We start from the raw sequence: 11,641 nt of genomic DNA, 5'->3' as shown, positions 1-11,641 counted from the left end.
GAGGTTCTGACCACTTGTTTCCCCATTAGGCAAATTTTTATTTTCATGTCACATTTGGGGCACAGCTATTCTTGAGAACATTTTTCATATATTGTGTATCAGGCAAGAATTAATCATAAGCCTGGATAGAAATGACCACAGACATGGCTGCTCTTACCAGTTCTCAAATTACCAACTGGCTCGTAAATCAACAATGTTATCGGCCTTTCCCAGAGGAAGGGACTAAAGAAGGCTTCCCTATGAAAACAAAAGGTTCAGAAGCAAAGCCGATGGTGCCCTCTTATGGTGAATGAAAATCATGAATTTGTTCTCAATTGTGACTTCATCTGGTGGCTTTGCCCAAGTAAACACAGTATCTTAAGAGTTCCAAGCTGGCATAATATTAACTGGTCTTCTTCTTGCCCTAGAGGTCTGTGGAGATCTTTGTGTTCTGCTCAAAAGAATATATATCAAACCCAGTTGAAGAGAGTCAGAACTCCCACCAACTTATTACAGGTCTTCTTGAGGCACAAATTCCAACCTTGTTTTGCACCCTCAGCCAACAATGAAACGAAACTGCATTAATGCAGCAGGGTCATAAGGATGCCAAGCACCTATGCAGCTATGTCAAGAGCAAGAGACCACCACCAAAGACAAATGTGCAGTGTAACCCAACTGCAGCAAGAATAGCCATGCAATATCTCCACTTCTAGACTGGCCGGCACACTGAGGAAAAATCCCCAGAGAAAAGTTTGGAAAGGAAGAGAAAAACACGCCAATAAAAGGTAGACTGTAGAACGAGGCCCCTGCTCATTCCCATCGTCCAGTGTGTGGGAGCTTTACTGACCACAGGTTCTCAAGGGTATCCATGGAAGCCCCCATGGCAGCGACCAAAGCTAGAAAAATTCAGTCATCTATGGCACTGAGGCCATTCTCTGGCAAGCTCTCTCCTACTACAGGTGGAAAACAACAAACAAAAACAACTACTCACTGTCCCTTTCTTTCCAGCCCTACCCAAGAATCTTGTGCTGGTTGGCCAAACTCAAAGGTGAAAGAAGGATTTTAGGGGGCACCTAAGGCCAGCGAGGAGAGTGGCATCCTCCTGGGAATGTATATCCTTTGTATCTAGTACAATTTTACTCTTTTCTATGAGAGCCATGAAAAAACAGATTCCACTTCAGTCCTTAGACCCTCCTAGATGTTATTTGTGCTTCTAATTTCCTTTAGCTAAATGGCGAGGTCCATCATTTTTCACATATTTTGTCAGTCCACATATATTTATTGACTCTATATGCCATGCTTTGTGTTAGATTCTGGGTATACAGAGATGAGTAAGATATATCTTCTGCCCTCAAGCTCACAGAATAGTGAGAGATCACGTTTGACTCTCAAATCTATGTTTTGAAGGCCCAATGGTGTGACTTGGCTCTGCTGGCTTTAGTTGCTTCATTTGTTTGAGGAGAGAGTTGGATGGACAGTCCTTGAATCCAGGGTCCTGCCTGCAGCCAGCTACTCCCTGCAATGGGGCTAATCACAGCTTAGTCTCCACTCACAGCCTCGCTCAGTGGACCCTGCAGGATAACCCTGAAAGCCTGTGTTTCCACCACCCCCTATCCCTCCTGAGGTTTGAGACCACTTTCACCTCACGATGGAAGAGGATCAAATGTTCATGGGCAGTATCATTGTGACTTACAAGGAGTAGGCAGGAGGGGGAGAAGATGAGAAAGAAAAGCATAAGTCCTGCTAAGAGAGAAAGGGAAGTAGAGAATGACTATTAAACAAACGACGATACACACATACACACAATCCTTCAGGTCTGTGAGGCTCACTGAGTTTTATTGAAAAGTTTAGAAAAGACTTTTTAAATGCTACAAAGTGGTATTATGCTGTCTGCACATTTCAGCCAATACCAAGTAGGGTTTATTATTGCAGTTAAAGTCACCATATCGGAAAAGCATAGCAATTGTCATTCTGTCCGTCTGAGGACACCATGCCGCAAGAAAATCAGGTAAATGTGGCCTTCCTGACACAGGGACACAATCAGGAGTGTGAAAAATATGGCCACGCACAAAACTAAAACACAAAACGAATCCCTGAGCTTCAATCTGCAAACAGTCACGCTCACATTTCCTTTGTGTGAAAATGAATTAGTTCGCTCCTCATGGGCAGCCTCAGGGCTTCTGCTTCACACGCCATCACTGAGCTACAGCAGCTGGTTGAGAGTTACATTAATTTCAGGAAAAACAGTGGTATTGTCTCTCCACAGGACTTTTCTTCTCAAGCAAGTGGATTTATGGCCTGCCACACAATTAAGAGTTCATGAACACAGATGGCTGAATGTATCAGTCTTCAAGCTATTTAAACTATAGTTGTTGTTGTTTTAATGAGTGTAATTTATTGTTGAAGACCCCAGCAAATTATTTTGGTTTGAGCAATTTAAACATTTGCTAAATAATGGCTACCGCAGGTTGATAAAATTCACTACAGAATCTTTATAACTGGCACAGCTGGGCGGGGGCGGCGGCGGGGGTGGGGGGGTCACTGGATTTGATTCTGCACCTGCTTCATGAGAACATGAGAAAGTGTCATTGAGATCCCTGAATACAAGGCCATTCAACTGGAGAGCCCGTTAAGGCAAAGAAATGAGAAGTGGGTACTCATACACTGAGTAGTCTTCAAGTCAGTGTCAGATTTACCAATGAGCAAAACAGCTTGAAAACTCCAATACGTATGTCAATGTGTCCTGTAGGGGGCTAAAAAGGCAATATAGCATATTTTAAATTATAAGGATAAACAGAATGGTAATGATGACCTTTTTACAAGTCAGTGATATTTTCAAAAGACTTAGAGACTACAGATACTAGCTTCATATTTGGCCATGATTAAACAAAAAAGCAACTGTGTTTCTAATCCTAACTGGAGAGAACTGGGCATCTTCAACATCATAATTTTCTTGGATATAAAAATACAAAAGGCCTGGGAAAGAAAAAAAGTATTTTAGAGAAATGAAGCAAACAAATTTTAACATGACTTGATCATTGACTTGATGGTAACTTTCTCCAGTCTGGCTTTCCCTGGTATTTCCTCATCAGATTCACCATTTCATTATAGAGCCGCCACGGGGCATCCAAACCCCAGATAAAGTCGAGATGCTCCCATTCAGGAATGCACTTGTGGTACACCAAGTTGGTGATCTGGGTCAGTAAGACATTCACGTCCTTGACGTCCGCGAGCCAGTCATGGCCCCCGCTCCAGACGGCAGTTGGCACGGTCATGTCTTTCACATTGTAAGTCGGAGGGTAACTCTATAGTGAAAACCCACAGAAAGCTTTGTTGGCATTATTTTAATTTACAAAAACACAATCAACACAATTTCCATTAAACACTCATTAGTAAATTTGATCTGAGAATAAAAGACTAAATTTTGAAAATCACTCTCAGTTTACTTTTCAAGTTACTATTATAATTACCAGAACAGAAAGAAACCTAATCCACAATGAAAGAATATGACTATAGTAACTGCTAGCTCTCTGGCTATTGAGCTGTTGGCCTGCACCGGGCACAGTAACAAGTGTTTGATCCCTAGAGATGAAGGCGCTGTTCTCCAGGTAGCAGATGCAAAGTGACAGAACCAAGTGGTCGGGGAGGGACTTTGGAGTCACACGCTCCTACCTCCCTGCCCTCTGGGCTGTAACACAAGTCACAGAAATTCTCTAAGACTCAGTTTCCTTATCTTTAATGATAATAATCACATCCATGTCACAGGGATATTGTCAGAATTAAAGAAGAAGAACTTGGGCAAAGTGCCCATTTTAGGGCATTTAGCACTCAAAAATGGTCAATTTATTTGTATATGAAAGAAAAGGCTGAGGCATTGTAATTTGGCCAAGGGCCCCCCAGCTACCAGGTAACAGACCTAGGCTTGTCTCACTCGAAAGTGTGTGTCCCTGATCACTAGGAATGATGATGACAGTGATGGTTGTTACACGGAGCCAGAGAAAGCATAGAGGGGAGGCCTAATCCACAACACCAACCGCAAAGCTTGGGTTGTTCTGGAACTGACTGAGGGAAAACAAACGCTATCCAGTCAACTCCCCAAATTTCCCACAGCACCTGAGCCTGGCCAGAACCCTCCTAACTCAGGCCAGCTTCCTTGAGAAGTTTTCAGGGCCAAATTTAATTCTACAGACTTTTAAGACTTTACCTGGTTATAATGAAAATAATTCTTGGTACTGCTTCCCCAGTCAAAGGCTTGGAACTTTTGGAGTCTAACAGCCTAAAAAGAAGATAATTTGGAAAAACGTTATCTGACAAAGAAGGCTGAGATAACCTCACAGGTTGCTAGAGTTAGCCATGGCCTCAGAAATCAATTTTACACCGATGCCCAGATTTACTCTTCATTCCCAAAGTGCAATTTAAAATAAAATGGAATTATTTTGCTCTCCTTTACTAAAGGACTCAATTTCTCATTGCATGATTGGAAAGTAGCTATTACATGACACAATAAAGCAATCACACACACATGCTGTGAACCGTACTAGATCAACGGCTATACTCATTTGATCAACTTTATGTTGAGGTATTTTACTGAAATTTGAATCTTAAACTTTTTCAAAGTCTTAACTATTTTACTTGGGAAAGAAATACATGTTACATATAATCTATGGATTAATATATATTTATATATGGATTAATATGCATTTCTATGGATTAATATAAATATATTTACATTATATGTAAATATATTAATTATATATTAACATACCTATAGGGATCAGTGTAAACACTATATTATATTTATATTAATATATGAATTAATATATTAACATAAATTATATATAATCTCTGTATTTTCTGTATATCCACTCTACTGTAACACTTTTCTACATTAACATTTTAATGACTTTATTATTTGACACTTTTTCTTGAATACCAGTACAATCACCAAGTTGTACTGCACAGCAGCATAATTCTACCTAGTTAGAGATAGTAGAGCCGTGAGTTGATATCGTATATGAAATTTCAATTTATGCATATTGAGAATAGTATGATATAAAATTTATTAAAAAGTCACCTATTTTGAAATAATGCGATATCCCCAAATTAAAAATATGTCAAGAATTAAATCTAAAATTGGCAAGTCAAATGAATTGGAAACTGTTTAAGCTTTGGTCAGATGGTGGTGCCTGGTAAAGGGGAAAAATCTAGACATTCTTTGTCAGAAATGCTTTTAATTTATACGAAGTTTCAGTTCTTATCAATTGCATAAAATTCTGCTGTTTGATGTAATAAAAGTGTGAGATTACATACTACAGGAGAAATGATTATCATCTGCTTTTGCCACTGCAAATGACAGATATTAATACCTGCAGTGTATTTAACAAGCAGAATAAAATATGGATTTACAGCACCTGTTAGTGCATCTGTTCCCCAGCTCTATGTGTCAGTGAAAATATATCAATGCGAGCTGTTCTGCCACTATGGACAGACCTCAGTTTATCACTTTCTCACACATGTCCTGTAGCATTTATATAAAGCACCTGGAGTGAGTATAGAATACAAAAAAACTTGCCTAGAGCTCAGACTAAACTTCAGACTTGACTTTTGTGCTCAGAGGCATAAGACTTCAAACTATCCACTTGAAAGGGCATCTCAGAAGGAGGGAAATGTAAACATTATTTATAGTATCAAAAAGCTGGGAATAGGCTACAGTCCAATTATTACATCAATATACACAAGAGTATGCCACTGTCACAAACATAAACATAATAAAATAGAAAAACTGTTTACAAATAATATTAAGTTGGGAAAAAGTCAGAAAATGAAGTTGAACATGCATATGGTTACACTTCTGGAATAAGCATATGTGGATAAAGATCAGGAGGAAATGCTTACAATATTAGGATAGACAGTTTTACAGTGACATTTAAAAATTATTTTTAGGTCTCAAATGGTAATGAAAATGTAAATAGGTTCAACCTTTCTAAAGTACAACACGCATTGGAAGTCTTAAAGATACACCTTCCTAGGGGCCGGCCCCATGGCCGAGTGGTTAAGTTCGCGCGCTCCGCTTCCTGCGGCCCAGGGTTTTGCTGGTTCGGATCCTGGACGCCGACATGGCACCACTTGTCAGGCCACGCTGAGGCGGCATCCCACATGCCACAACTAGAAGGACCCACAACTAAAAATACACAACTATGTGCTGGGGGGTTTGGGGAGAAAAAAGTGAAAAAAAAAAGAAGACTGGCAAGAGTTGTTAGCGCAGGTGCCAATCTTTAAAAAAAAAAAGTACACTTTCCTTCCGACCCCTAAGTCTACTTCTACGACGGTATCCTTAGCAAGTAATCTGCCTAATGTATAAGGACAGATCTCTAATTCAATAATAGTTGTCCCAGAATGTTTTACTATTGAAAAAACAAACCTATCATAGCAAAAATAATAATAAGTTCAAGAAATAGAAAACTGTCCTCGAACACAAATATTTTAAAATTTAGTTATTGACCTGGAAAGATATTTATGATTATGGCAGAGACCACTAATTACCCACTCCCCTCCCCGGGCCCATTCATGCCTTCTCCCTTTCAGTAACAGAATCCCTAAAGCTTCACTCAGCATATGGCTGCCAGGATAGGAACCACATCTCTCATGTATTTCCATCCTGTCGGCTGGAACAGATGTGGAGGTGACCCAGCTTTAACCAGGCCGAAGAGGACAGCAACCCAAGGATGGCAGAGCTACAGTATGGAGGGAACTGAGTCCCTGCATGACTTCCTGGAGCACAGTCACACCTGCTCGAGGACAATCCTGTACCACTGATGTCTGGATTGTATCATGAGAAAGAAAAACTATATATTTAGAGTCTATATTTTGGATCTCTGATACAGCAACTTAGCCTGTATCTAACAAATATACTGCTGTTTCATTAAATAAAAAAGAAAGTTACCAAAAAGTGCAAAGAGCATGATCCTACTTTTGTGATGGAAACAATTATACCAAAAAATTATAAGATTATACTGAAAGAGTTCAGAACACGCCATTCCAAAATACGCCATACTGGCATACTGATTATTTTGAATTAAAGGCACTTGAAAAACAGCAGACACAAGGAGGGTACTCTGACCTTCCTTTTTCTTTCTAAAAGCAGGAGATGAAATTCCCTTGTGAAAGAAGCCCTCCCTATATCAGGAGGAAGAAATATTCTTAACTCCAGAGACTAAGAGTGGAAGCTGAGAGAAATCTGTATAAAAAGACCTTTTTAAAATAGCTTTTACTTCCTTTAAATCTCCCCATATATTTTAGTTACTTTTCCACAATTGCTACTCTTTGTTCAACCTAGTATATAAGCATTTAGGCCTATTTACTTCTTTGGGTTTTCATTTTTCTTGTGAGGGCTCCCATGTACATGTAAACAAAATTTGTATGCTTTTCTCTTGCTAATCTGTTTTATGTCAGTTCCAGTCAGAAACCCTAAGAGGGTAAAAGGAAAAATTTTACCTCCCCTACAATACCAAAATACTGATAGTTGTTATCCCTGGTGGCAGACATATGAGTGAAGTATTTTCTTCTTTGTACTCACATATTTTTAAAAATTTCATAATGAACATATATTACACGTATAATAAAAATTATACTAAATGCCTTCTTACAATGTTTTAAAGAGCCTACCTAATGTATATTTTGTTTTGTTTTGTCTTCTCAAATAGTAAGTTTCAAGTAAAAGAGAACATCACATCATATGAGGTACTCATTAAAATGCAGATCCCAGGGACATACCCCCCGGAATTGTGATTCCCAATCTAAGTCTTGAGGAGGCCCAAGAACCTGTATTTTCTTACAGCACCCTAAGTAATGCTGAACAATACTGTAAAGATATGTTAGGACTGGCCTTCTTCAAACAGGTGGGGCCAGCCTGGTGGCACAGCAGTTAAGTTTGTGCACCCTGCTTCGGCAGCCCGGGGTTCACCAGTTCAGATCCCAGGTACAGACCTACACACCACTTATCAAGCCATGCTGTGGAAGGCATCCCACATATAAAGTAGAGGAAGATGAGCATGGATGTTAGCTCAAGGCCAGTCTTCCTCAGCAAAAAGAGGAGAATCAGCTGCGGATATTAGCTCAGGGGTAATCTTCCTCAAAAAATAAAAAAAACCAGGAGCGAGTGTCTGGGCTCTGGGCATAGCCAACAGGGGAGCTAGAGATAGTAATGAGAGTCTTGGCTCTGGGGGTCTTTGAAACTTGTCAGGTTTATAAGGAGAGTAAGAAGAATTAGAAACTAAATTTAAAAACTCAGCAAAGAGGGCTGGCCTCGTGGCCTAGTGGTTAAGTTCGTGTGCTCTGCTTCGGCGGACCAGGGTTTCACCAGTTCAGATCCTGGGCGCAGACCTATCACCGCTCATCAACTCAAGCTGAGGCAGCATCCCCCACAGCAGAGCCGGAAGGACCTACAACTAGAATACAGAACTATGTACAGGGGGGCTTTGGGGAGAAGAAGGAAAAAAAAAGATTGGCAATGGATGTTAGCTCAGGTGCCAATCTTAAAAAAAAAAAAAAAAAAAAAACCCTCAGCAAAGAACCAGGTTTTAGAACACTTAAAAAGAATGTTAATTATTTAAAGAAAAAGTAAACTTCTGAATGTATCATGAAGAAAATGCCTTTTAAGGGCACCCCCAAACTCCTGCCACAGGAACCCCCAAACTTCACCCCTGAACTGTAGCCCTCAGCCTGCCAGCATCCAGGCCCAGCACACCTTCAGCAGAAGCCTCTCCTGGCAGATACCAGGGCTGCCTGCACCAGCATGTCCTTGATAGGCAGAGAGTGGTAGCCCCTGGCCAACAGCCCAGAGAAGGGAGACTCAAGGAGGTCCTACGAAACAGCTGTACAAAGCAACTACCTTCTTGATAAAGGGATGACACACGGAGCAGAAGAGCAAAGGTCAGGGCTGCCTCCCGCAGTGAATCTGGGCTTTGGAAATGTTCATGAGGCACATTCCAATGTGGTTAGCACCTAAAACCACAAGGTCACAACTGGGCCCCAGAGCAGTGTTCTGAACCTCAGCCTGCAGCCTTTGAGCCCGGCCAGCTGCTCAATAAAAGGGGTTGGGACAAGAGCGGAGGCCTGGATTGCAGCTGATCCAAGAGCTCTACTGCCAACCCAATGCCCAGGGGAGGCCTGTGACACCGAAGGGTGAATGGTCACCATTCTGTAACATACAACAGAGTAGCCTTGAATGCCACATTCCCAAAGCCCCTGAAAGGTGGAGTCTGGTGGTCATTTGTACTTTGCTGAGCCATGTGGCATACCATATGTGGGCTGCAACGGTCACGAAGCTGGTGGGTCACTAAGCTCAGCCTCTACCTTCAGTCACCCTCCACGTTAAGAACGCAGTAACCCATGAGGCGACCAAAATTGGGCCTTTCTGAAAAATGTCCATTAGGTAAGAGGGTAAAAATGCTCAAAGGGTGGGAGTATTTTGATGACAGGGGACACAAAGAAAACAAGTGGCTATAAACAGAAATGTGGCTGAGGAAAAAAGAAGGGCCTGACTGAACATTTGTGAACTTGAGGACTTGTGAAGGTTTCAGGACACTCCTGAAGAGGGAAGAGTGTGTTCCTCAGCATGTCGTGAATGACCTACAGTCCAGATGCCCCTCTTCTCAGCCACAGCAAACGCTGGCACTGAGTCACTGGCATTAAACGTTGGGCCGTACAGTCACTACATGGAGCTAAGAGCCTCAGCCACTGTCCTGCCTGGTTCCTCAGGGATGAGCCCAGGAAGAGGTGCACTACGGCCCTCCTAACAGACAGGGTTCCTGGGACAACTGAGGAAGGATACTAAAGCGCCGGTGAGGTTCCAGATCAGTGCTTCGCAGATCCAGTTGGGCAGAAGAATCTACTGGGCAGAGTTTTCTAAAAAGTACAAATTCTCACGACTCAGCAAAAAAAAAAAAAAAGGATTGAACTACTAATGCACATGACAACATGGCTGAATCTCAAAATAATTATGCTGAGTGAGAGAAGCCAGACAAAAACAAGTATAAACTGCATAATTATACAAAACTCTAGAAAATGCAAACTAACCTATAATGACAGAAAGCAGATCAGTCATAGCTTAGGGGGAGAGGAGCGAGATGAGGGTGTCAAAAGGGGACATGAGGACACTTTTGGGGGTGATAGATATGTTCACTGTCTTGATTGTAGTGATGGTTTCTTCGGCGTATACCTATGTCAAAACATACTAAATTGTACACTTTAAATATCATATGTCACTTATGCCTCGATAAAGCTGTTTTAAGAAAATAATTTACCAATTCTCCAGTCCAAATGAATTAGCATCTCCAGGAATGGGACACCAGGAATCTTTGTTTCTAAAAGTCTGAATTGTAGCCAATCCAACTGCTCTACCATGAACCCAACTCCCTTTATTTTTTCTAAGCAATATTTTATTAAAAGGCATACTTTTAAAGGCAACTCACATGATTCTGACACAGGGAGTGACTGCCAGTTGTTCGGAAATTGCTATCTAAGATACCCATAGTATCTTGCTTGGGAGCTTAAATGGTGAGTTATTTCTTATTTAAAAAGAAGTTGCAGAGAAAAAAATTGTACAAAAATATGTCCTGAAGTAGAAATAAGTCTCTGATATACTGTTAGGTGAAAAAAAGGTTATAAAAGAGTAATTAATCTATTTAGACAACTACTATTTCCATCTATATCTTTAACACCTTTCTGAAGTGATATGCAGCAAGAGGTACAGAGTAGAACTCAGAGACATTTCGTATCTCTGGGTACACATTTTCTATCTCTGTGTAAGATTAGAATAATTTTATCTTTTATCTTAAGAGAATTTTTATTATTTTTTGCCTATATGTAATTTCTAAATTTTCTAGAGTGAACATACATTACTTTTGCGAAGTGTGATAAAACAATCAAAATTCTGTTTTAAAAGCTGGTGGTTCCCATTTATGTCCGCCATTGGTTTAGCTCCACTGATATTTCAGGCATATTGTGCCCATGGGTTAATGTTGAAATAGCAGCTTCTATCGCCAAAGCTGCTCTAAAATCTTGCTTTATGAAGCCACACAGAAATAAAGTACATCTGAGACTTGCTGAAAAACTGACAGAGGGAAGGGAAAGAAAAGAAAGAAGTCAACCCCAATAGCTGTCTGGTGAACTTACACATAGTAGAGTTTGCCCCAGGAAGGATAACAAAGCAACCCAAACACAATAACAGGAACCCAGGACTCTGGGCAAGGAAGCCAGCTCAGATTTGTGCACAGGCTCTTTCCATTTGGGAAGGGCTTGCAGAGAAGTGTTTCATAGAATGCATTGATCCTTCTAACGCTGACTTTACACAAACCCCAAATGCACTCCTGGAATGCCTACCTGGCCCCAGTGTAACATGTTTTGCACAGAAGTTCCAGCAGGAGAATGTGCTGTATACACAGCCACTCTAGACTGCAAAACAAATTGAAATAAAGAATGAAAACAGCATTAAGGAGGCATTGATGATAAACATATTTTGCACTTTAATGCATTAAAAACTACAGAGCCACAATCTCAAATACATGGGATTAAGAGCTGGAAAAAAATTTTGTCCTATAAAAATATGTATAACCACACACACAGAGTACATATGAAGGAATATAGCAATATGGTAACCATG

The 11,641-nt window shown here is 40.6% G+C and overlaps 1 protein-coding gene across 23 annotated transcripts in view; it reads right to left on the bottom strand.

Moving 5' to 3' along the window:
- Positions 1–1,796: 1,796 nt before the first annotated feature.
- The window catches only part of LIPA (lipase A, lysosomal acid type), a 194,384-nt gene continuing 184,539 nt past the window's right edge, over positions 1,797–11,641 (bottom strand). For all 23 annotated transcript variants that reach the window (XM_070224597.1, XM_070224627.1, XM_070224554.1 and 20 more), the window contains 3 exons: positions 11,362–11,433; positions 4,184–4,255; positions 1,797–3,284 (listed from right to left, as the gene is read on the bottom strand). In XM_070224597.1, the coding sequence (XP_070080698.1) occupies positions 3,015–3,284; positions 4,184–4,255; positions 11,362–11,433 (414 nt within the window). In that variant the 3' untranslated portion in view covers positions 1,797–3,014. The remainder of the gene's footprint in view (positions 3,285–4,183; positions 4,256–11,361; positions 11,434–11,641) is intronic.

The sequence above is a fragment of the Equus caballus genome, chromosome 1 (assembly GCF_041296265.1).
Source record: "Equus caballus isolate H_3958 breed thoroughbred chromosome 1, TB-T2T, whole genome shotgun sequence".
Classification (NCBI taxonomy): domain Eukaryota; kingdom Metazoa; phylum Chordata; class Mammalia; order Perissodactyla; family Equidae; genus Equus; species Equus caballus.
This window is presented reverse-complemented; position numbering and strand designations above follow the sequence as displayed.